Here is a 27057-nt window from a genome sequence, read left to right as displayed (position 1 = left end):
TGCCACAGTCCATCAAGCAGGCTCAAGTCTCCTATACCCTACTAGCCCTTCCACAGGGAGAAGCCCACAGGTCCTCCAGCCACCACCCCACCGCACCCCCTCTTCACCGCTCCTCCACCCACCCACCTCCCCACTCCTCTTCCCACTCCCCCTCTCAGACAAGGACTCCCCACTCACTGCTTCACTCTGCACTTCCCACACAGCCTCCCAGGCACTGAAGTCTCGCTCCCTCTCTAACACACCGATTCTTGTTAGGTCTTATGACGCTTTCAGATTTATTACGTTTTTCAAAATTCAGATAGATGGGCCTCCCTGGTGACTCAGTGGTAAAGTAAAGACTCCAACTGCTAACACTGAAGACACGGGTTCAAGCCCTGATCGGGAAGATTCCACGTGCCTCAGGGCAACTAAGCCCGTGTGCCACAGCTCTAGAGCCTGGGAGTCAGAACTAGGGACGCCCACACGCTGCACCTACTGAAGCCTGTGTGCCCAGAGCCCGTGCTCCACAGCAAGAGAGGGGACCCCTCACTGCAACGAGAGAAACGCCCACGCAGCAACAAAGACCAGCACAGCCAAACCTAAGATAAATAAAAGTATAAAAAATGAAGTTTAAAAAAATTAGTAAATGGACCCCTTAAATACATATATATATCCAAAAGAAAGTCACATACGGTAGTAAAAAAAGTCTTCTAACCCAACGAGATGAAGGGCTCTGACTTGCTGCGACGAGAGGGCAACGCGGAGGAAAGGGGAAGCCCTGCCCGCCGAGCGCCCTGTGACCTCAGGCTCTGCCAGAGCAGCACACACTCACCGCAGCGCCGGCCGGTGTGTGAATGTGCACGACACACCTCACGTCCGGGCGTGCGGCGTAAATGGCGGAATGCAACGTGAAGCCAGCCTGGTTCACTCCCAGATTAGTGCTCCCACGATCTACTATGTCTCCTTGTAGATTGACTTTAACCTGCAATAAGAAAACAAACTTCAAGTATCACAAGGATTTCAAGTTGTCCTAACTAGAAATTATTTAAAACAAAGTTTAAAGTGTTAATAAGTAAAAGTTTTCCCCTGAGTTAATCACACAAAAACAGACTTTGCCCTTTTTCTTGACTTTTATATGTCTATGCCCAAGACGACAAGAACATTCTTACCAAACTGGACGCAGTCACTTCACTGTAGAGAAGTCCAAAAGGTACGATGAGGAAATGCTCCTGCTCAGAGCTCACCCTGGTCTGTGGGGAAAATTACCAAATTAGCTCAAAAATCCTACTGAAACTACCTGCATCTCTTTCTGTCCACAGACTTACAAGTTTTCTGTGAACATTAGGTGTGCTACACAGGAATGCACTTAATTATAGGGCCTATCACAAAGCTAAGAGGTGATCTGAAAGCTTTCTATTATTACGCTGTAGTAGCTTATTAGGTACATAAAGTGTGACTTGATCATATTCATGATAATTAACCTTATGAAGAGAAAAACCTGTAGGCTACCAAACCAGTACCATGTGCTAAAAGGTGATCTCCTCAAGGGTGTAATAATGAAAACCAAGAGTTAGTTTTTAAAAGTCAAAATGTCTTTTATTTTTTTTTAAGTACTCAAAACCTAGAGGATAGTGAACAATCATAAAAACCACAAATAAGAGAAAGCTGCTCCTCTCTGCTTGATGAAAAGTTTCTACACATTGCACCCTCACTCCTCTGGTCTATTTCTTCCTTCTGCAATATAGTTCTCTTTCAACAATTTGTTCAATACAGATCTGTCACATATGATGGATTTGTGCGAGATGCTAGTTATGTAGTTAAGAGAGAAAAAAAAAAATGAGTCTTTCCTAAGAGAGGAGAAAAAAAGAGTCCTGTCCTAACGAAATGTAGTCTAATTTTTAATGATTTGGGAATAGATTCAACAGACTTCGCAAAGCTACTGGGATGGAATACATTTACTCCTGGGCCAAGAATTCTAACAAGGGTCAGACAGATGGAATTCATTGGTTGTTGGAAAGGCCTTACGGCATCTAGTCAACTTCCTCACCAGCGCAGTGACTTCTGCAGTGGCCCAAACAGAAATACATGTGGTGTCTGTGTGGACAGTGGCAGTGATGTCCTCAAATGGCCTGCCTCACTCCTTCACTCTGCAAATAGTCCCTGGTGGGCTACAGTCCATGGAGTCATAGACAGTCAGACTGAAATGACTTAGCACACACGCACACCCTTTTCTTACTGATAGTTCTTTATCTAGTCTGGATACTAATTCTTTGTTGGCTACCCCTGAGGCAGAAGCAGAAGATATTAAGAGGTGGCAAGAATACACAGAACTATACAAAAAAGATCTTCATGACCCAGATAACCACGATGGTGTGATCACTCACCTCAAGCCAGACATCCAGGAATGAGAAGTCAAGTGGGCATTAGGAAACATCACTATGAATAAAGCTAGTGGAGGTGATAGAATTCCAGCTGAGCTACTTCAACTCCAAAAAGCTGATGCTGTTAAAATGCTGCATTCAATACGCCAGCAAATTCGGAAAACTCAGCAGTGGCCACAGGACAGGGAAAGGTCAGTTTTCATTCCAATCCCAAAGAAAGGCAGTGCCAAAGAATGTTCAAACTACTGCACAACTGCACTCATTTCACACGCTAGCAAAGTAATGCTCAAAATTCTCCAAGCTAGGCTTCAACAGTATATGAACTGAGAACTTCCAGATGTTCAAGCTGTATTTAGAAAAGGCAGGGAAACCAGAGATCAAATTGCCAACATCTGCTGGATCATAGAAAAAGCAAGAGAGTTCCAGAAAAACATCTACCTCTGCTTCATTGACTAACTAAAGCCTTTGACTGTGTGAAACACAACAAACTGTGGAAAATTCTTCAAGAGATGGAATACCAGACCACCTTACTTGCCTCCTGAGAAATCTAAATGCAGGTCAAGAAGCAACAGTTAGAACTGGAAATGGGACAACAGACTGGTTCCAAATTGGGAAAGGAGTATGTCATGGCTGTATATTGTCACTCTGCTTATTTAAATTATATGCAGAGTACATCATGCAAAATGCCAGGCTGGATGAAGCACAAGCTGGAATCAAGATTGCCAGAAGTATCAATAACCTCAGATATGCAGATGACACCACCTTTATGGCAGAAAGCAAAGAGGAACCAAAGAGCCTCTTGATGAAAGTGAAAGAAGAGAGTGAAAAAGCTGGCTTAAAACTCAACATTCAAAAAACTAAGATTATGGCAACCTGTCCCATTAGTTCATGGCAAATAGTTGGGAAACAATGAAAACAGTGAAAGATTTTATATTCTTGGGCTCCAAAATCACTGCAGACGGAGACTGCAGCCATGAAATTAAAACATGCTTGCTCCTTGGAAGAAAAGCTATGAAAAACCTAGACAGCACATTAAAAAGTAGAGACATTATTTTGCTGACAAAGGTCCGTATGGTCAAGCGATGATTTTTCCAGTAGTCATGTATGGATGTGAGTGTTGAACCATAAAGAAGGCTGAGAGCCAAAGAATTGATGCTGCTGAACTGTGGTGTTGGAGAAGACTCTTGAGAGACCCTTGGACTGCAAGGAGCTCCAACCAGTCAAGCCTAATGGAAATCAACCCTGAATATTCATTCATTGGAAGGACTGATGCTGAAGCTGAAACTCCAATACTTTGGCCACCTCATGTGAAGACCTGACTCATTGGAAAAGACCCTGAGGCTGGGAAAGATTGAAGGCAGATGGAGAAGGGGACGACAGAGGATGAGATGGTTGGATGGCATTACTGACTCAATGGACATGAGTTTGAGCAAGCTCTGGGAGATGGTGAAGGACAGGGGAGACTGGCGTGCTACAGTTCATAGGGTCACAAACAGTCGGACACGACCAAGCAATTGACGACCACCAGCACCCATAAGGCAAAATATTCTAGATTGTAACCTTTTATTTTCACACTTTTTATGGTGTCTTTTAATGACAAGAAATTTGTTTAACATAGTCAAATGTACCCATCTTTTCTTTTATGATAAGTGCTTTGGTGTTGGTAAGACAACTTTCCTTCAGTCAGAGGTCAAAAGTCAATTTTTTTCATTTATATTGATCCTAACCTGGCATGTTGAAGTCCATGCGGTCACAAAAAGTCAGACACGACCAAGCAACAAAATTATTAAAGTATTATTTTTCACATGTAATCCTTAAATCACTAGAATTGCTCGTTGAGTCTATAATGTATAAGTGGAAAATCCAATACAACTTTCCAACTCTGATTTTTCAATCCAGTTGTGCCAGCACCAATCATAGCCTGGTCTATCATTCCCTTGCCGATCTGCAATGCCAACTCTTATTCATCTGCTTTCAATAGACGCAAATCCAGTTCTGGGTTCTGTCTCACTGGTTTATCCATTTCTTCCTTTGCCTAAAGCACGCTATTTTAATTATCATCATATTGTAAGTTTGACACTTGATAGGAAAAAATTACCATATTACCTGCTTTTTCAGGAGTGCCTTGTCTATTCTAGGCCTTTTCCCTACACATAAATTTTAGAAGCATGATGTCAGGTCCCACATTAACAAAAATACTACACAGCCAGTTGTAATCAGTTCTTTTCTCTTCGTGTGTATGTGTGTATTTACACACATAATTCATATAGCTATAACAGTACACACTTTATACTCTCATAATAATTTCATGCTTTCACATGGTGTTTATAATGGTTTTTCATAATATGTAATAGTCTCTCAAACTGATGTTTAATAACTGAGCCATTTCCCACCTACTGCAGGATATTAAGACTCAAATATACATAATGTTTTCTTCCTTTTTTAAAAAATTTCAGCTGTGCAGCACACAGGCCTCTCTTAATTGCAGTGTGCAGGCTTTCAAGTTGCGGTTCCTGGGCTTAGTTGCCCTGCAGCATGTGGGATCCGAGTTCCCCAACCAGGGATCGAACTCGCATCCCCTGCATTGAAAGGAGGATTCTTAACCATGGACCACCAGTGAATTCCCCGTGTTTTCTTCTTTGACTTCTTTCCTAACCGTATTTTTCCAACAGTGAGTTCAACAGATCTACACATTTTAATGGAAAAAGTTTAAAACATACAATTTTCTGAATTGCAAACAAAAAGAAGAAAGTGCTAAACACTAAGCCCCAGAATGAATGAAAAAAAAAAAAAAAAAAACACATTTCAAAGGAAGTTTTCTAGTCCCCAGTGGACTAGCGCTGGTGTCATTTCATGTCTTCCCACATTTAATACCCCTTCTCTGTGCCCAAGGAATGAGTGTTAACGTCTTTCACTCAAAACCAAATATACCTGACTTTGTTTCAGGCAAAAATGCCTGTCATGTCCCCAGAGCACAGCTCACTGTGCACCCCCACCCCTGAAGCTCTCCACCTCAGAGGGTTAACACATCACGTGGAACGCAGCACGGAGGTGAACCCAGCACTCCACTGACACCAAGAGGTGTTTGGGGCAGAAAGGCCCTGCCATCAGCTCAGTGCCACCAAGAGAGGAAGCCCAGCTGGGCCATCCTGTTTTCTGGCCCCACCCCCACCCCACCGAAAGCTTCTCTAAATCCAAAACAATCTTAAGATAGCAATGTAATTCAGACAATCATCCCCAATCCTCTAACACCTGTTAGCACTCTTAAATCCCTTTAGCGGGAAATCTCTTGCCCTCTTTCAGAGAAAGGGCACAATGACCTCTGGGCACACTGGTTGTACTGATACTGTTAATATGTCTTTTCTTAAACCTGTATATGAAAATACCTAGACTTTGAAATTAAAAAATTGATGCCATAAATAGTTAAAAAAACAAAAACCTTCTTTCTTAAAGATCCTATAGCTCACAAGCTATAAGAAGTATTTTTTGGAAACTTCTTTTTTATTCAGTGTTAAGTCCCAAGCAGAACACTTATAGAAAAGTTAAACAACTAATGTTTTAATTCTGCCAAGTCCTAAATAATTAAAGGTGGAAAAAGGAGCAATTTAAGCAATTCAAACTTATTTAAATAGCATTCATAACAGGACTAGCACTAAACAGTTTTTAAAGACCCAGAGAATGTAAGGTGGCATTAAGCCAAGGATCATAGTTCCTATTAGTGATGCAATGTTTTCATGGAACTAATTTTTAGGCAACCATTTAGCATTACATCTCTACACAAAGCATTCTGTCAAATATGATTAGTCACAGCGGCCAGCAGTTTCCACGCAGGCACCAGGAGAGCCGGCACTTGTGGGAGGCTAACTGGATCCACTGATCAAACAAAAGACACCGTGGAGTGCCTGTTTCATAATTTTACTGAAGCAGAACTTCAGTTCAACTGGAGATTTCATTCCGTCATTCCATCCAAGAGTTTACAATGTTCCTCCTGTGCCCAGCACAGGAACTGGTCCTAGGGACACAACCAGAGGCTCCCGTCATGGAGCTGATATGGACGACAAGCAAGCGCACAGTGTGGACGGCAGTGACTGCCGTCAGGGACGTGGAGCAGGAGAGCCAGGTGGAGGGGGCACCCCACAAGCACGGCAGTGTGGATCCAAGAGCCAGACTCGCACTGTGAAAGGTTCACTTTCGCAGCAACGTAGAGAACAGACACAGGGCAAGTCAACTCAGTTCATCTAGCAAAGATTCCTATCACGTCCCAGAAGCACAGTGCCCTGCTCCAGAGGTGGGCCTCAGACCACCATCATAAAGGTTACTGTTCCCTGGGGTCAAGAGTGGAGCTGAGGGCTTCTCTGATGGCCCAGTGGCTGGGGGTCCACCTTGCAATGCAGGGGATATGGATTGAATCCCAGGTCCCAGAAGATTCCACATACCAAACACTGAGCCCGTGTGCCACGATTATTGAGCCTGCACCCTGAAACTACTGACGTCCACACGCCCTAGAGCCCGTGCTCTGCAACAAGAGAACCCACTGCAATGAGAAGCCCGCACACTGTAACTTGAGAATAGGTCCTATTCTCCACAACTAGAGAAAAGCCTGCATAGCAAGTGAAAAGACACAGTGAAGTCAAAAATAAATAAATATCGTTTTTTAAAAAAAAGAAGAAAAAAATGCAACTATCAAAAAAAAAAAGAATAGAGCTGAACTAAATACCAGTGATTATGAGACCACAAGTAAAACACACCTACACACGTGTGTTAAGTATTGTTTCCTGAGTGTGTTAAATATGCAGAAAAGGGTAATCAAAACAGCTATTAACTCTGGTTATCTCAAGGCGTTAAAAGTACTCAGAGGACTATAACTTCTTCTTTTATATCTGTGTGAGGTACCTTTGCTACAATAAATATATATTTAAAATATTCAATGAAAGAAATTACAAAAGCAGACGAGATCAAGTGGTTCAAAAATGAGATCACCTCTAGGAGAGAGACAAGAAACAAGAGAGCGGAGGGGAGGGGAGGGGAGGGGAGGGGAGGGGAGGGGAGGGGAGGGGAGGGGAGAAAGCCAGAAACCTCACAACATACTGCTGTTGTTCAGGCGCTCAGTCAGGTCCAGCTCTTTGCGACCCCATGACTGCAGCAGGCCAGGCCTCCCTGTCCATCACCAACCCTCAGAGCTTGCTCAAACTCATGTCCATCGAGTCAGTGATGCCATCCAACCATCTCATCCTCTGTCATCCCCTCTCCCTCCCACCTTCTATCTTTCCCAGCCTCAGGGTCTTTTCCAATGAGTTAGGCCTTCGCATCAGGTGGCCAAAATATCAGAGCTTCAGCTTCAGCTAAATATTCCAATGAATATTAAGGACTGATCTCCTTCAGGATGGACTGGTTGGATCTCCTTGCAGTCCAAGGGACTCTCAAGAGTCTTCTCCAACACCACAGTTCAAAAGCATCAATTCTTCAGCGCTCAGCTTTCTTTATGGTCCAACCCTCACATCTATACATGACTACTGGAAAAACCATAGCTTTGACCATACAGGCCTTTGTCGGCAAAGTAATGTCTCTGCTTTTTAATGTGCTGTCTAGATTTGTCATAGCTTTTTTACCAAGGAGCAAGTGTCTTTTAATTTCATGGATGCAGTCCCCATGTGCAGTGATTTTGAACCACAAGAAAATAAACTCTTTCACTGTTTCCACTGTTTCCCCATCTATATGCCATAAAGTGGTGGGACTGGATGCCATGATCTTAGTTTTTTGAATGTTGAGTTTTAAGCCAGCTTTTTCACTCTCCTCTTTCATAACGCATTAGGAATCTAAAAAAGTAGGAAGTGATGGAATGCTAAGCCAGGAAACAAAGTCAGACCTGCAGGTAGGAGTCAGGACACTGCAGCATGTGGTCAGGAATATAAAATGGGCACAAACATCAGGAAAGAGGTGCCATTTTCCTGGCAACACAACACGGTCATCTGTGGGGAGGAGGGGCTGGGAGAGCTGCACACAGGAGAAGACACTGGAGAGACCTGAGTGAGCCTGAAGAGAGGCGTCCAACCGCTGTCAGACAGCAGTGCGGGTCCACTTGAGCCTGAGGCTGTCAATCTATGGAGAAAGCCAGCAGGCTCTCAGCTTCTCAGGTACAGGGAGGAATAATACAGTGCTGGCAGAGAGTATCACTGAGATGATGGACCCTGAAAGCCAGGCTGGACATGACGGAGAGAACATGGCTGACGGGCCAAGATACAGAAGGAAAACCCCAGAAAGGCAGGACTTGTCTCTTTTACTGATACAACCCCAGAGTCAGAATCATGCCCAGTACAGAGCAATAAATAGTTACAGCAGATGCCCAGTAAAAACTCATTGCAAGAATGAACTAAAGAAAATAAGAGGTCCTAATAATGTTGATAAATGGCTAACTGGAATAATTGAAGAATTAAGTATGAAAAACAGAAGGCTTTGGTCAAAGTAGGAAAGAAAATATCTTCATTCTTGGCATTTTAGCAATAAGAAGAACTTTTTGTTGTTGCCGTTTAGTCACTAAGTTGTGTCCAACTCTGCAACCCCATGGACTGCAGCATGCCAGGCTTCCCTGTCTTTCACTATCTCCTAGAGTTTGCTCAAACTCATGTCCGTTGAGTTGGTGATGCCATCCAACCATCTCATCCTCTGCTGCCCTCTTGTCCTCCCACCTTCCATCTTTCCCAGCATCAAGGTCTTTTCCAATGAGCTGGCTCTTCCCATCAGGTGACGGAAGTGTCAGAGCTTTAGTTTCAGCCATCAGCCCTTCCAGTGAGTATTCAAGGTTGATTTCCTTTAGGATTGACTGGTGTGAGCACCTTGCTATCCAAGGGACTCTCAAGAGTCTTCTCCAGCAGCACAACTCGAAAGCATCAATTCTTCGGCATTCAGCCTTCTTTACAGTGCAACTTTAAAGAGAACTTTAGGAACTGCCTATAATTTGGTTAACACTCATTTATTAGGTTATCATCAAGAAAAGAGTTTTAAAGAACTACTGTCCTCATAACTTTTAATTCAAACTGGCTAAATCTCCGATTATTATATGGTGCAGTCAGGAATCAGAAGAAAGGTATCCCAAGACTTTGGCTTAACCAGATTCCCTCTTCCTCTTAATGAAAAGAGGTGGTGCTAGACACATAATATTCCACTTTTTGTTCAGTTATGACCCCATTCAATACTCACTGTGATATGATTGTAGATAAGTTGAGACCATCCAAAGAGATCCGCTAGTCTATAAAACGCTGCCAGTTTACACCGCAGTAACTTCTCCCCTTTGTCATAGGCAATAGAATCAGACCCTCTCAGGTCATTCACAGGAGTCACCATACCAAGACCTGAAATATAAAAGGAAAAAAAAAGATTCAAAGACTTAATGTTTCTTGTCAAATGTAACTCAAACAACAACAGTAGAGATACTAATCCTCCCACAATGGGTCATGAGGTAAGTCTTGAAAATGTCCAAGGCTATTTTATAAAGGCTATGTTCCCCAAAATTAATACAAAAATTAGGGTAGAAATCAATAACAAAAAAGTAGCAAATTTGTGGGATGCAGTAAAGCAATACTTAGGAGGAAATTTACACTATTAAATATATAGATTAGAAGGGTTTTTTTTTAAATGATCTAGGTTTCTACCTTATAAAACTGCAAATTAAGCTCAAAAAGAAAAAAGCAATAAAGATCAAGCAGATAGGAATCAAACAAAAACAGAGAAAAGCTGATTTAATCCTGAGAAGGTTAAAAAAATAACAAAATGAAAAACGAAAGGAAATAAAACACATTTCCAGCCCAGACTCATCAACAAAATACAGCAAAGACAGAAATTACCAACATGAACAAGCAAGAGGGAATATCACTACATACGCTATTGACATTAAAGGGATAATATGAACATCTATGACAGCAAATTTTTAAACTTAGATGAAACAGACAAATTCCTTGAAAGACAAAAATTTTTAAAGTTCACTCTGGAAGAAATAGACATATTGAACAGCCTTATTCATTAAGCTGAATTTGCAGAAAAAAACATTCCCCTAGGGAAAACTCTGGGCCTAGATGCCTGTGGTGTCAATTCTATTGCTCATTTAAGGAAGAAACAGTATCAATTCTGTACAAATTCTTCCAGAGTATTCTACACAAATTCTTCCAGAACACTTCCCAACTCATTCTCTGACCCAACATTACCTTGATATCAAAACCACACAAAGACATTATAGTACATGATATTACAAGAAGAAATAGACCAATATCTCTCATGAACACAGACCAAATATACTCAACAAAATTTCAGCAAATAATCCAGCAACATATAAAAAGGATGTGACTTCTCAGAGTGGTGCAGTAGTAAAGAATCCACTGGACAATGCAGGAAGCACAAGAGACATGGGTTCAATCCCTGGGCTGGGAAGATTCCCCTGGAGTAGGAAATGGCAACCCACTCCAGTATTCTTGCCTGCTAAGTCCCATGGACAAAGGAGTCTATTGAGCTACAGTCCATGGGGCCACAAAGAGCCAGACACAACTGAGCACAAACACACACACACACACATAAAAAGAGTAACACCTCATAACTTAGGGAGTTTATCCCAGGAAAGAAAGATTGGCTCAGTATTCATAAATCAATCAATATAATCGCCATGTTCAACTAAAATAGAAAAATCATGAAATCACTTTAACAGATGCAGAAAAAGCATTTTGTAAAATTCAACATTCATTTGGGATAAAATCTCTCAACAATTTAGTCATAGAAGGGAATAACCTAAAAAAAAAAAAAAAGAAGGGAATAACCTTAATTTGATAAGGGACATATACAAAAAAACTACTAAAAATATCAAACAAAATGATGACAATGTTCACTCCTAAGATCAGGACAATGCAAGGATGTATGAATACTCTTGCACTCTTAATAAATACCATACTAGGGATTCTAACCAGTGCAATAAGGCAAGAATGAAGAAAATAAACAAAAACACACACTGGAAAGGAAGAAAAAGAAAGTATTTGACTGCATGATCATTCTTGGTCATGACATAATTATTCTTGTCATATATTGTCTGCTAAGTCGATTCAGTCATGTCCAACTCTTTGCAACCCTACAAACTGTAGCCTGCCAGGCTCCTCTGTCCATGGGATTCTCCAGGCAAGAATATTGGAAAAGGTCGCCATGCCCTCCTCCAGGGGATCTTCCCTGTTATATACTGCTGATTTGATTTTAATTATGAACTGTCTCAAGCATACAGAAAAGTACAGAGAAAATAATCTGTGGAAACTGAAACGCAAAGTGAATAGCATAGGACTCTCAAAAGGGGAGGGGAGCATGGGAGTGAGAAGAGGAGAAAACAGAAGAAAAAATTCAGATAAAAACAAGGAAGGAGAATTAAATAAGCTGCCATATTTTAGCACTTCACAAAAACAACAGAAGAGGGAGCCCTGGAGTCAGGATTCCTAAACCAGAGTCCTCCAGGAAAATTAATTCATGTAAAAATAAACAGAAAAATATGATCAAATACCACACAAAAACTATTAAAATAAAAAGGAAGAAAATCACATTCCTACACATAATGAAAGCATACAAGAAAGAAATGTCCACAAAACAAATGAAAACTATAACCTATTATTTCATAAAAAATAAAAGCATTAAAAATCAAAGTGAAAGGGTCAGTTGCTCAGTCGTGTCTGACTCTTTGCAACCCTTCAACTACAGCCCACCAGGATCCTCTGTCAATGGGACTTCCCAGGCAAGAACACTGGAGTTGGGCTGCCATCCCCTTCTCCTGGGGACCTTTCCAACCCAGGGATCAAATCCAGGTCTCCTGCATTGCAAGCAGATTCTTTACCATCTGAGACACTAGGGAAGGTATGAAAAAATTTTAATATAATTAGAAAAATTCAGAAATGAGGGATGGAATGTAAATGCAATTATATATAAATGAAAAACACTTTTAAAAATAAATACTAAAAAGCATAAAGGTGAGAAAGAAGAAAAACCTTTTAAATCATAAAGAAATGAAGAAAGTGATTAAAAAAAAAAAGGACTTTAAAAAAAGTGACAGTTAAAGAAGACAAAGAAAATCCAACATGGGTATACTAGGAAACAAAAGCAAGTGAACGGAACAAATACTAAAAACTAACTCAAGAAAACACTCTGAAAATAACAAAGATTTGGAAGGGAAAGGCACATTATCTGAGAAAACTGATCTAGAAGAATCAACACCAAGACATATTCTGGCAAAATTTCTGGACTCTAAATAAAGAAAAAAATATATATATAGTCAACCATCAAGGAAAGAAACCAAGTAACTTATATGGAAATACTGTCTTCAAATTCCAAGAAAATGAATTATGTATTTAAGATACATACAAAATACATACAAAATAGGAAATGTGAGCCAATGATTTTATACCAAACTAAATAAAAACCACACTGTCTCAGGGAACACTGATACAAGGACTGGTGGTGAGCATTCTCTCTCTCTCTCTCTCTATATATATATATGTATATATATATATTACAGGATTAAATTTCCGAGGTGGCACTAGTGGCCAAGAATCCACCTGCCAATGCAGGAGACGTGGATTCAATTCCTGAATCGGGAAGATCCCCTGGAGCAGGAAATGGCAACCCACTCCAGTACTCCTGCCAAGAAAATCCCATGGACAGAAGAGCCTAGTGGGCTACAGTCCATTGGGTCTCAGAGAGTTGGACGTGACTGATCACACAGACTGATTCACAGGATTAAGTTGTCAACTGTTGACACTGAATGAATCGCAATAAGGGAAGACCATTACATGCAATGGTTACATGCTCTGACAACAGAGAATTTAACTATTTTACAACATGAAGAGAGAATATACTGGTATAGGACTGATACTGTATGTGGTATGTGGGAAAAATCAAATGAGTTATCATGTAATATTCAACATTTGTTTTCCTCCTGTCCTGGAGAACCAGAATTCTTGAAAGAGAAAGGAAAACAAATGTCAGATAGAAAAGGTTAAATAAAAAAACCCTTAGACCTGAATTTGAACTGAAATTATGATTTCTATATCAGTTCAGTTCAGTTGCTCAGTGTCCGACCCTTTGCAAACCCATGAACCACAGCATGCCAGGCCTCCCTGTCCATCACCAACTCCTGGAGTCCACCCAAACCCATGTCCATTGAATCGGTGATGCCATCCAACCATCTCATCCTCTGTCGTCCCCTTCTCCTCCTGCCCTCAATCTTTCCCAGCATCAGGGTCTTTCAGCTGAGTCAGCTCTTCACATCAGGTGGCCAAAGTACTGGAGTTTCAGCTTCAACATCAGTCCGTCCAATGAACACCCAGGACTGATCTCCTTTAGGATGGACTGGTTTGATCTCCTCGCAGTCCAAGGGACTCTCAAGAGTCTTCTCCAACACCACAGTTCAAAAGCATCAATTCTTCGGCGCTCAGCTCTCTTTATAGTCCAACTCTCACATCCATACATGACTACTGGAAAAACCATAGCCTTGACTAGACGGACCTTTGTTGGCAAAGTATTGTCTCTGCTTTTTAATGTGCTGTCTAGGTTGGTCATAACTTTCCTTCTAAGGAGTAAGCATCTTTTAATTTCATTTCTGCAGTCACCATCTGCAGTGATTTTGGAGCCCAGAAAAATAAAGTCAACCACTGTTTCCCCATCTATTTGCCATGAAGTGATGGGACCAGATGCCATGATCTTAGTTTTCTGAATGCTGAGCTTTAAGCCAACTTTTTCACTCTTCTCTTTCACTTTCATCAAGAGGCTCTTTAGTTCTTCTTCACTTTCTGCCACAAGGGTGGTGTCATCTGCATATCTGAGGTTATTGATATTTCTCCTGGCAATCTTGATTCTAGCTTGTGCTTCTTCCAGCCCAGCATTTCTCATGATGTACTCTGCATATAAGTTAAACAAGCAGGGTGACAATATACAGCCTTGACATACTCCTTTTCCTATTTGCAACCAGTTTGTTCCATGTCCAGTTCTGTTGCTTCCTGACCTGCATACAGATTTCTCAAGAGGCAGGTCAGGTGGTCAGGTATTCCCATCTTTCAGAATTTTCCACAGTTTATTGTGATCCACACAGGGAAAGGCTTTGGCATAGTTAATAAAGCAGAAATAGATGTTTTTCTGGAAATCTCTTGCTTTTTTGATGATCCAGCAGATGTTGGCAATTTGATCTCTGGTTCCTCTGCCTTTTCTAAAACCAGCTTGAACATCTGGAAGTTCATGGTTCACGTATTGCTGAAGCCTGGCTTGGAGAATTTTAAGCATTACTTTACTAGCGTGTGAGATGAGTGCAATTGTGCGGTAGTTTGAACATTCTTTGGCATTGCCTTTCTTTGGGATTGGAATGAAAACTGACCTTTTCCAGTCCTGTAGCCACTGCTGAGTTTTCCAAATTTGCTGGCATACTGACTGTGGCACTTTGATGGCATCATCTTTCAGGATTTCTATATACTCATAATTATACTTACAATTCCAGTATATCAACATAGTATATAAATCACCAGGTGATCTATATTTCCTATCTTTGTGCACTAAAAAGGACTAGAAAGAATGACTAACCAGTCAGTAGCAAAAAGCATTCCTAGCACCAAGACTAAAATTTCATTTTTCACAAAAAGAAATCCAAGGTTTCTTAGAGAAATGGCTGACTCCAGATGTGGGGCAGGAAATGTACACAATGAACATCTCCCACAGGGGTCGGGTGGACGCTGTCAGAGATAACTGGCTCAGAATCTCTCCAGTCAAAGGCTGTGGTATCAGAAAAGAGAACTGCAATGTTTTGAAACACACTGAATATATTTAAATCCATTCATCCAAAATACTACTAAAGAGACAATAATTGGTTGCTTTAGAAGTATGACAGGAAACCAACCTCTCATTCTGAAAAGGGTTTTCCCAGCAGTCACGTACGGATGAGAGAGCTGGACCATAAAGAAGGCTGAGCACCAAAGAATAGATGCTTTTGAACTGTGGTTGGAGAAGACTCTTGAGAGTCCCTTGGACTGCGAAGAGATCCAACCAGTCCACCCTAAAGGAGATCAGTCGTGAATTTTCACTGGAAGGACTGATGCTGAAGCTGAAACTCCAATACTTTGGTCACCTGATGTGAAGAATGGACTCATTGGAAAAGACCCTGAGGCTGGGAAAGATTGAAGGCAGGAGGAGAAGGGGAAGACAGAGGAAGAGATGGTTGGGTGGCATCACCAACTCGATGGACATGAGTTTGAACAAGCTCCAGGAGATGGTGATGGACAGGGAAGCCCAGCGTGCTGCAGTCCATGGGGTCGCAAAGATTTGGACACGACTGAGCGACTGAGCTGAACTCTTCCTATATGAACTGTATCGTGGGGTAAGCAAAAGAGCTGAGAGGAAGCTTCACTCTGTGTGCAGGCTGAGCGCTGATTTCCAGTGGACTGCAGCAAGGAAGCTGCTCTGCTTTGTATGAAACCCTGCCCGAGAAGCCGGTCACCTATGAACGGCTTAGCACCAAGTTCATGAGGCAGCGCCCTTTCTGGTTACTTACCATTTCCCAGGGAAGTTTCTCTTTACAGAAGTATTCTAACTAGTAAATACAGAAGAAGGAATGACAGAGTTAAAATATCACCATCTTGGAACTTTTGTTAAATTAACGGATCCAGGCACTGAGCATGCATGGCTGCTCCAACACAAATGGCAACAAGCAGACATATGCACCTGCTGACAGAACTCAGTGACACCTATCTGGTGGGCTCACCAAAGAGCAGAATCCAAATATACCCAGGCTTCCAGACCCAGCTACCAATTTACCATAAATACAACAGACAAAAGGGACGTGTTAGCACCATGGAGATGGAGTCAGCAGAATCCAAGACTGCAGTGAACTCTACAGGTCAATGAATCCCATTTTCTTTAAAGGTGTCAGGAGAAAAAGAGAGATAGAGGGGCCATTTGTAGCTTTAAAAATGCTTACAAGGCATTAAGTAAAAAAGACAAACACTAAAGCATCGAGCGTAAGGCTGGCCATTTGGGTGATAAAACTATAAAGAGAGCAAGGCAGCAACACCGTGCAACTCAAGATGGCAATTCCTTCTAAGAGGGCCAACAGGGGCAGGGCAAGCCTCTGATAAAACTTTAATTCTTAACCAAGGTATTGGTTATAAAGGAGTTCACCTTAAAACCATTCATAAAATATATATATTTTTGTCCTATGCCATCTATCTATGCTATATTCCACAACAAAGGTTAACATTTGTATAAAAATTTTATATTTAAGAGAGAAATTATTAGAAACAATTAAAACTAACTAGATTTTTTTCTTCCTTCTTTTTTTGGTGCAGCACTATTAAAATTTCCTTTATCTCTGATTAGAAGACAATATATGCTTTTCTGGTAAGCAGCCTGAGGTAACCTCTATAAATGGTTCCCTATTCATTTGACCCAGAAAACCCCACAAAATCATGCAAATCAAGAGGTTCAAATCTTCATGTACTTTGAACAGTCATGAAACTGCCCCAGCAATTAAGGGCATGCATATCCGAAAAGCCACAAAGTATCTGAAGGATGTCCCTTTAAAGAAGCAGCATGCCATTCCGTCATAACAGTGATGGAACTGGTAGGTGTGCACAGGCCAAAGAGAGGGGTTAGATTCAGGGTCGGTGGCCCAGAAAGAGTGCTGAGTTTTCCCTGCACACACTCAAAACCGCAGGGAGTGACGCTGAGCTTAAGGGGCTCGATGCAGACGCTCTGGTCACTGAGTGCATCGGGGTGAACAAAGCCCCCAGGACTCACAGAGTTTATGGTCGGATAAGCCACGCACGAGTTCCCCCTGCCATGCTGACAGGATCCTTACTGAAAGAAAGAGCGCACTGCTCTCAAGCCGGAAGAGAAGGCTGCACAAAAGAAAGAGACACCCCAGAAGAACTGAACAAACAAAAACTTAGGGCCTGGGAATAAATGCCACAAAAAATAAATGCAAATAAAACAAAGAAAAAACACACAATATGTGAGCAAATATATTAATTGTCCTTTATTACCCAATTCATATAAATATCACTAGACTCTATTAGAAATCCATGTGAAAAACATGAAAACCTAATGACTATCATTTGACTTGAGGATGGAAGTATGAGTTAGTAAATTATATGTGATTCTTAACACTCTGTGGCTATCAATGATATTATCACTTGGGTGAAAGTCAATTAACTTCTAAGAATAGAAAGCAGACAGGAAAACAGCAAATGCACATGATCTGAGGGAAACCAAAACCTTCAGTCAGTGAGTCAGAGGCTGACTATCCAGCTCATCAGACTGATCCAAGCGCAGCGCACAGTGGCTGCGATGAGCTGACCTGCAAGGTGCCGCCTGGCCAAGTTCATGTGCACAAACTCAACAGCCATAGCAAAGCACCATCTCTGCACAACGAACCATTCTGTGCTCACATTCACCCACCCAGCATTTCCCTTCTGACTTTCTTCTGGAATTTCTCTGTTTCTCATTCATTTGCAAACAGCAGTGAAGAATGGTAAATAAGACAGGCTGGCTTGGCTGAAATAAGTTCAGGCAAAATCAACATGCTTCTCCCCAAGCATTATTTCTGATTAGTTTTCTTCTCTTTAATTCACAAAGGGTCTGAGAAGCCACATATTAATCAAAAGTCATCTGCCTAAGAAATAACAGAGTCACTGGCTCATAACAAAAGGAGCCCTCTACAGTCTGTCTGATGGCTCAGTCGGTAAAGACTGCCTGCAGTGCAGGAGACCCAGGTTCGATCCCTGGGTCGGGAAGATCCCTTGGAGAAGGAAATGGCAACCTACTCCAGTATTCTTGCCTGGAGAATTCCATGGACAGAGAAGTCCGGTGGGCTAAAGTCCACGGGGTCACAAAAGAGTCAGACACGACTGAGCAACTAACACAGAGTCAAGATATTTTTAGGCCTATCTTTTACTATAACTAAAGTTCAATTTAAAAAGAAAAACAAAACTCAATTCCATGTGTTACACTATGTGTGCTCATCTATTTCACATAACAGAGAGCTAGGAAATTCGACCTGGAAAACGGCAGAGCATGTGTACAGTCAGAAACTACTCACTCATGTTCAAGGCCGCCATTCCCCCCTGTGGAGCTGCCGGGTAGACATTGGGTACGTTTGTGGTCATGAAATCTGCAATCTGCTGCAATGCCAACAGGCCTGTGGGATTCTTCCCCTTCTTGAACTGCTCCTGTATCATTGACTCCAATTCTTCACAGAAAGCCTAATAAAAGGCAAATTAAAACAATAAGACACAAGGCAATGGTAACTATCACACAGACCAACTTTTTTTGTTTGTTTTCATCCACTGCTGCAAAGGCAAATGGATATTCTCATACATCACTACTTGGAACATATATTAGTGCATTCTTTTTGGAAAGTAATTTAACATGCTAAAAGCTAAACAATCTGAATAAACATTCTATTCCTAGGAATCATTTCTAAAGAACTAATCAGAGATGTGCTCAAAGATTTATTCATAAGGATGTTCATTCCAGCATTACCAATAAAAGGGAAAAGAGTTAACAGTCTACATTTTAAACAGAAGAGAACTGATTAAATACACTCAGTCACCTTATAATGGAATTCTATGCACACATTCAACATGAAAGGCCAAAAAAATTAAATGACACTAGGCACTGAGGACATATAGATACCAGGAAACACACACACACACACACACACACACAACTGCTTTGCCATCAAAGAACTTAAAACTTAGTAAGGGAAATGCAAAAAGAAAACGTCCCCAGTACAAGGGACCAACCCTCTGTCTCAGCAGCATTCCGGATGACCCACATGTGCATACAGGGCCGAGTGCAGCGATGACCAGGGAGCCTGGAAACAGCCACCTGAACCCCAGACCCCGCTCCCAGCAAGCAGTCACCAACAATGACCTTGTCTGCTGGCTCGGTCCTGACTCCAGACGTTTCAGCAGCCACACTCCCACCTCTCAGCCCTCTGATGGCCTCTCCCCAGTGCCCATGTCATTCAGTTCACTGGGGCCTCCTATTTCCCCCCTCACCCAAGCACATGTTCTCCACACACCCTCTCCTAGCGTCCAGCTCACCCGCCCCTCAACCCCATTATGATCCTAAGACCTCATGGCGAGCCGGCATCGTCCCCCTCACTCAGCTGAGGCCCTTGGTTTAACACTCTAAGCACGACCTTGCTTACAGCTCTGCCTCCCTGCCATTTCATCTGGCAAAATCCCAGCCCCAGGTAAGTTCAACTCTCCACCCTTTCTATTCCTGAGCACTGGCCCGAGTGCACCCTTCCGAGTGCGTTCCCGGCTTCTCATACCACCTCCCTCATCTACTCCTCTTGCCTTCTCTACACTGCTCCACGTGCCCACTCTGAGCAGATGACTCCCCTGGTTACTCCATGCAGAATAGAGAATCCTGAAGGCAACTTCACAGGTTCCCTCTCACAGCTCCCAACTGCTGGCAGCCGCACCCACAGAGAGGGCCTTCCCACCCCTGGCTGCAGCTCGCAACAATCCAAGCTCCTAAACCCCAAACACCAACACTGGGTACATGCTACCCAGGGACCTCCGCACTCACCAGCCTCTTCTCTAGTGTCCTTCTCTTTCCGGATCCCACAGGGCACGTGGGTCAGTGGCATTCTGACACTGACTGTGGTCTCAGCATCCCTGGTGCCCGGCACAGTGCCTGGCACACACCTGATGTTGAAAGTTTAGTTTCTTCACTCTCTCCTCAGTGATTTTCACCAGTTACTTACTGCTTTTACACGGGAAAACTGCTCAAGCCAGGTCTAGATGTTGTCCTGATTCTTTTTCTCCCTCTCTCAGCTCTTCCTCCACGTCCATCAGCAAGTCCTATTTATCCTACCTTCGAAATAAAACACAAAGGAGCCTACCTCTCTCCGCCTCCACCACCACTGCCCTGGCCAAGCCACCAGACCTCCTGTTTGAAGACAGCGTCCTCTCTCGTCCTGTACGATGCTCTCTCTCTACCAGCCCAGAAGGACTTGGACTGAAGAGTGCCGTGCCCACCGGCAGCCCTCCAGTGACCCCCTGCTGTGCTCTGAAGGCAGACAGACCTGTGAGCTGAGCTTACAGGCCTCCTGGGGCCTGCGCCCTCCTCCCCTCCAGCCCCGCCACACCGCCCCTCCCTCTCGCTTCCTGTGCCCAAACCACACGGGCTGCCCTTCCACTCTCCAAGCTCACTCCTATCCTAGGAATTTCAAGTCTGCTGCTCCCTCAACCTGGAATGCTTCTCCCCCATCCCTGCAGGCTGGCTCCTTCCTGTCATTCAGAGTTCAAACTTCCTTTCTCAGAGAGGCCTGTTCTAGCCACAGTCACACACAATCTAATCATCCGACTGTTTCCTGCACTGTGCTACGTTCGTTGTTTCTTAGTTATCTCCTTCAACTAGAATGTCCAGTCTGAGACTTGCTCTGGGTGCTTACACAGGTGTGACACATATGTCACGGTTCACCAAGGTGTGTACTTAAGACTTGTGTACTTTATTATAAGCTACATTATTGAGGAATTATATATGAATAATAACAATAAAACACATAAGCTTTACATGCCTTGTTTATTGCTAAATGCCCAATTTCTTGCAGATGGAGATGATCAACATATAAAAAAAAACTCAGTGAGTTATCTGCCAAGTGACACCTCAAATATCAAGGAAATAAAACAATGGATTAAAATGATAAAATGAGTGACACACACACACAAACGCAGCATCATCAACATGAGCAAACTATGAAAATGAAACGGAGCAGGACCGTGTGGTCCTTGCCCCTCCACCATGTCCTCTGCCTTTGGCCTGTGGAAAACTTTAGCCAAAGAATAAGTTTAATCAGAGAAGTGAGAAATGCTAAGACAAAGGAAAATAGTCAAAGGAGACTAAATAATAACAATATAGTCATTAAGCATAGTCAAGGACCTTTAGTTGTTTCTCAAGGGTTGTAGATAGTATTCTGAGCCATATCCTGTGAGCTGTCTTACAGATACTAAAACCCCAGGTGGAGAAGTTAACTACACGATAACCAGACTGTACCCAGGACATGAGCTGCCACAATTTCAAGAAGTGACCACAAAGAAATGGGAACAAGTGTACCCCAGAACTGAAGATTAATTGTACCTAAAACAACCAAGAAGATGCTAGTCAGACCACTGATGACCAATTGGAAGAAGACTGTTAGAGATGACTGTGCTGTTTCTGCATATAACCTCCCCCTCACTCTATAAAAGCTCTCATCCCCTGCTTGTGGGGGGCAGTGCGGGGGTGGGAGGGGGACTCCGAAGGCGGGAGTCAGCCTTTGGACAGATGTCCACCACTCACCCCATCAGTTGCTGGCATCTGATATAAAGCAAACTTTCCTCTCCACCAACCTGGCCTGCTTATTGGCTTTTGAATGGCGAGCAGCCAAACTCCCCAATGCATATGTTTTGGTAATGAAAACAGCACTACTTTACCTAAAGATGCAAATAGGAGACACTTAGTTGGGTGTGATTGTGGTTCACATGCCAACCATAATTAAAGGTAAAATCAATCAACAATCAGATACTGCTAAGGCCTATTAAATGCCTAGCACGCAGCTAGGTGTTTTGGAGGAAAGAGTAATTTTTAAATGGTCCCAATATATATACAGACTTCCTGGAAAAGCAGAGAGAGTATAAAAAGGAGAAATAAACATCTCCTATCTTTTATGATACTGAAGCTTTTTCATTTGTTCTGTCTGATGACTTGAACTAAACTTAACTCTTCCACAGCCATACACATACATACACAAGGCACTCATTCCTGTGTTAAGGTAAATAGACTGTAAAAAACACAACAGAGCAGACAAGCTGAAGAAGTGGAAGCAGACAGAGGACCCAGGATCAAAGAAAAAGCTTCTCTTACGGGACTTTGCAGAATCATGGACACCCTCTTTTTTTGCTCCATCATGTTGAAGTCCTGGCGAAGGTCTGGTGCCATGTTCCTCTCTCGCAAGTATTCTGGATTGTTCTCATCCACTCTGTCGAAATACCTCTCTCTGTGAGGGGCTGTGGTCGGGGGTGGTGAGGTCACCACTGCAGCCTGAGTGTCACCGTTCATCGCACAACCCTTCTAGGTTCCTACAGAATCAAAACAAAAAAAAGTACTGTTTTTGTATACATGCCCAGCAGCATTTCATGATGAGCACATCAGCCTGATAAACACAGTCTCCAGCACGAGGACGCCCTAATCAATCCGCCAGGCACAGCCATGATGGGTGGTACCTCCTCATGGCTTCTCAGGCACGTGGCTGGCCACCATCTCCCACCCTTCCACCAACCAAGGGCAGTTTTGTCCTTACCACTGTTCTTCAGCAGACAACAGAACAACCTAACAGAGCTACTATATCCTCTGACAAACTCTTTAGATATTAAAATTTTGACCCCAAGATAAAGTCACCACATTGTCCCAGACAGACAAGATCTTCTAATATAGCACAGTCCATTTCCAGAGACATTTGATTCCTGACATTTTCCCCAAAAAGTACTGGTGGCGACTCTGCAAAGGATTTTCCACAGTCAGGGAAGTTGCTTATACATCTGTATTCACAGAAATGGGAAATGCTCATCAACACCACCTTCTCAATTCAAAGAACAGTAACGTCAGGCTCTGAAAATGTCAATAGGCCCTTGAGTTGGTGAGTAACCTGAAAAGATGCCCAAATGGCTCAAATTTAACAGTTTGCTAATACAGCTACTTACTATATTTATAAATATTACCATATATACAGCTACTTACTACTTACACTCTTTTTATCCCAATCTTTTATATGAAATGCTGCTTGAATGCATAATTTAATATTCATCTTTTAACTACTAAACCTCTAAACAGGACCTTTACTCATCATACAGACATTTCAATTTCTATTCTATTCTGCTTCTATAACCCACTGGCTCAGCGGTACAGAATCTCCCTGCCAATGCAGGAGATACTAGTTCAATCCCTGTTCCAGGAAGATCCCACATGCCGTGGGACAACTAAGCCCGTGCTCCACCACTACTGAGCCAGTGGTCTGGAGCTTGAAAAGTGCAACTACTGAAGCCCATACGCCCTAGAGCCCACACTCCCCAACAAGAGAGTAGCACCTGCAAGCCACAACTAGAGAAAGCCCATGCAGTAATGAAGACCTAGCCCAGCCAAAAATAAAAAAATTACAATTAAAAAAGAAGAGGCAGCAGAACCAGCATCCAGAACAGTCTTCAGCATAGAGCAGGTATGTAAATTAAAATTTCTGTATAAATTAAAAAGGAAATAATCTCAGAACCCACAGGAAGAGTTTTAATGGAGAGTGAGCGAGCAACAGTTCCTAAGCCACAGAGGCTAAGCAAAATGGGGATTTAAAGGGTGATTAAATCAGCAACTAAAAAAGTGAACAGTGCCCCTTTCTTACACTATATAGAAAAATTCATTCCAAATGGAACACAGATCTAAACGTAACAGCAAAAACTATAGAATTCTTACAAGAAAGTGAATAAATCTTTGAGACCCTGGGTTAGGCAGTCTTATAGGACACCTAAACGAGAGCAACAAAAGAAAGAAAAAAAACATAAACTGGCCTTCCTAAAAATTAAAACTATTTGTGCTTCAAAGGATACATAAAGTGAAAAGACAACCCATAAAATGGGGGAAAATTTACAAATCACACATTTGAGAAAATATTTACACCCAGAATATACAACTTACTTACTTCAAAAACTTGAAAGTCATCAAGCAACCTCAATAGATGCCACAACGAACAGAACTGCCAGTTGAGCCTCAATTCCTGACCCACAAGATCATGAAATATGAATAACAAAGCAGTGATTTTAAGTTGCAAAGTCCTGGAACGGTTTGTTGTGATGCAACAGATATCTAAAATAACGTTCGTGATAAGGGGAAGGAGAATGAAAGCAGCCAGAACTGCAAGCGAGACACTGTTCTTTAATTGTATTCCACCCTCACCTCCCCTGTCTGTCAATATGCTACTGCCCTCACTTCACAGGTCACTCGGCTGGGAGGCCGGCAGGCCTGCAGCTCTGACACAGGACTCCTGGCTGCAGAGCCCGTGTGTGGCCTCTCAGGGGTGCTGTGACTGACGGTGATGACCAGAGCCCGTGTGTGTAACCTCTCAGGGGTGCTGTGACTGACGGTGATGACCAGAGCCCGTGTGTGTAACCTCTCAGGGGTGCTGTGACTGACGGTGATGACCAGAGCCCGTGTGTCACCTCTCAGGGGTGCTGTGACTGACGGTGATGACCAGAGCCCGTGTGTGGCCTCTCAGGGGTGCTGTGACTGACGGTGATGACCAGAGCCCATGTGTGACCTCTCAGGGGTGCTGTGACTGACGGTGATGACCAGAGCCCGTGTGTGTAACCTCTCGGGTGTGCTGTGACTGACGGTGATGACCAGAGCCCGTGTGTGGCCTCTCAGGGGTGCTGTGACTGACGGTGATGACCAGAGCCCGTGTGTGGCCTCTCGGGTGTGCTGTGACTGACAGTGATGACCAGAGCCCGTGTGTGTAACCTCTCAGGTGTGCTGTGACTGACGGTGATGACCAGAGCCCGTGTGTGGCCTCTCGGGTGTGCTGTGACTGACGGTGATGACCAGAGCCCGTGTGTGTAACCTCTCGGGTGTGCTGTGACTGACGGTGATGACCAGAGCCCGTGTGTGTAACCCCTCAGGGGTGCTGTGACTGACGGTGATGGCCAGAGCCCGTGTGTCGCCTCTCAGGGGTGCTGTGACTGACGGTGATGACCAGAGCCCGTGTGTGGCCTCTCAGGGGTGCTGTGACTGACGGTGATGACCAGAGCCCGTGTGTCGCCTCTCAGGGGTGCTGTGACTGATGCTGATGGCCAGAGCCCGTGTGTGACCTCTCAGGGGTGCTGTGACTGACGGTGATGACCAGAGCCCGTGTGTGGCCTCTCAGGGGTGCTGTGACTGATGGTGATGGCCAGAGCCCGTGTGTGACCTCTCAGGAGTGCTGTGACTGACGGTGATGACCAGAGCCCGTGTGTGTAACCCCTCAGGGGTGCTGTGACTGACGGTGATGACCAGAGCCCGTGTGTGGCCTCTCAGGAGTGCTGTGACTGATGGTGATGACCAGAGCCCGTGTGTGTAACCCCTCAGGGGTGCTGTGACTGACGGTGATGACCAGAGCCCGTGTGTGGCCTCTCAGGAGTGCTGTGACTGACGGTGATGACCAGAGCCCGTGTGTGTAACCCCTCAGGGGTGCTGTGACTGATGGTGATGACCAGAGCCCGTGTGTGGCCTCTCGAGTGTGCTGTGACTGACGGTGATGACCAGAGCCCGTGTGTGTAACCCCTCAGGGGTGCTGTGACTGACGGTGATGACCAGAGCCCGTGTGTGGCCTCTCAGGAGTGCTGTGACTGATGGTGATGGCCAGAGCCCGTGTGTGGCCTCTCAGGAGTGCTGTGACTGACGGTGATGACCAGAGCCCGTGTGTGTAACCCCTCAGGGGTGCTGTGACTGATGGTGATGACCAGAGCCCGTGTGTGGCCTCTCGAGTGTGCTGTGACTGACGGTGATGACCAGAGCCCGTGTGTGTAACCCCTCAGGGGTGCTGTGACTGACGGTGATGACCAGAGCCCGTGTGTGGCCTCTCAGGAGTGCTGTGACTGACGGTGATGACCAGAGCCCGTGTGTGTAACCCCTCAGGGGTGCTGTGACTGACGGTGATGACCAGAGCCCGTGTGTGTAACCCCTCAGGGGTGCTGTGACTGACGGTGATGACCAGAGCCCGTGTGTGGCCTCTCAGGGGTGCTGTGACTGATGGTGATGGCCAGAGCCCGTGTGTGACCTCTCAGGGGTGCTGTGACTGATGGTGATGACCAGAGCCCGTGTGTGTAACCCCTCAGGGGTGCTGTGACTGACGGTGATGACCAGAGCCCGTGTGTGTAACCTCTCAGGGGTGCTGTGACTGACGGTGATGACCAGAGCCCGTGTGTGTAACCTCTCAGGGGTGCTGTGACTGACGGTGATGACCAGAGCCCGTGTGTAACCTCTCAGGGGTGCTGTGACTGACGGTGATGACCAGAGCCCGTGTGTGGCCTCTCAGGGGTGCTGTGACTGACGGTGATGACCAGAGCCCGTGTGTGGCCTCTCAGGGGTGCTGTGACTGACGGTGATGACCAGAGCCCGTGTGTGGCCTCTCAGGGGTGCTGTGACTGACGGTGATGACCAGAGCCCGTGTGTGGCCTCTCAGGGGTGCTGTGACTGACGGTGATGACCAGAGCCCGTGTGTGGCCTCTCGGGTGTGCTGTGACTGATGGTGATGACCAGAGCCTGTGTGTAACCTCTCAGGGGTGCTGTGACTGACGGTGATGACCAGAGGGAGGGAAAACAATGCCCCTGAAGGGACAGCAGGGGGTGGAACTGAGGGCACAGATGCCTTGAACAGGAGGACTCAGTCTTGGGAATCTGGGGCTGGCCCTGTTAGTCTTTTAATGTGCATGTGAATTGCCTAAGAACCACCTTAGGACACAAAGTCATGCATGAGACAGAGCCTGAGGTCCCGCATGTCCAGGAGCTCCCTAGTGACACCAACGCCAGTGAACTTGGACCACAATTTGAATGTGTGTGTTAGTCGCTCAGTCATGCCCGACTTAGACCACAATTTGAATAGTAAGTCTGTAAAGAATAACCAGTTGAAGAA

The 27057-nt window shown here is 44.0% G+C and overlaps 1 protein-coding gene across 12 annotated transcripts in view; it reads right to left on the bottom strand.

Moving 5' to 3' along the window:
* ADD1 (adducin 1) overlaps nt 1–27057 on the bottom strand; it is a 92048-nt gene that overhangs the window by 23123 nt on the left and 41868 nt on the right. For all 12 annotated transcript variants that reach the window (XM_043906024.1, XM_043906027.1, XM_043906028.1 and 9 more), the window contains exons 2-6: nt 22272–22486; nt 18451–18613; nt 9558–9709; nt 1149–1229; nt 812–961 (exon numbers count right to left, since the gene is read on the bottom strand). In XM_043906024.1, coding sequence (XP_043761959.1) covers nt 812–961; nt 1149–1229; nt 9558–9709; nt 18451–18613; nt 22272–22466 — 741 coding nt within the window. In that variant the 5' untranslated portion in view covers nt 22467–22486. The remainder of the gene's footprint in view (nt 1–811; nt 962–1148; nt 1230–9557; nt 9710–18450; nt 18614–22271; nt 22487–27057) is intronic.

Source organism: Cervus elaphus, chromosome 6 (assembly GCF_910594005.1).
Source record: "Cervus elaphus chromosome 6, mCerEla1.1, whole genome shotgun sequence".
NCBI classification, from domain to species: Eukaryota; Metazoa; Chordata; class Mammalia; order Artiodactyla; family Cervidae; genus Cervus; species Cervus elaphus.
Note: the sequence above shows the minus strand (reverse complement) of the source record. Positions and strands in the feature narration are given on the sequence as shown.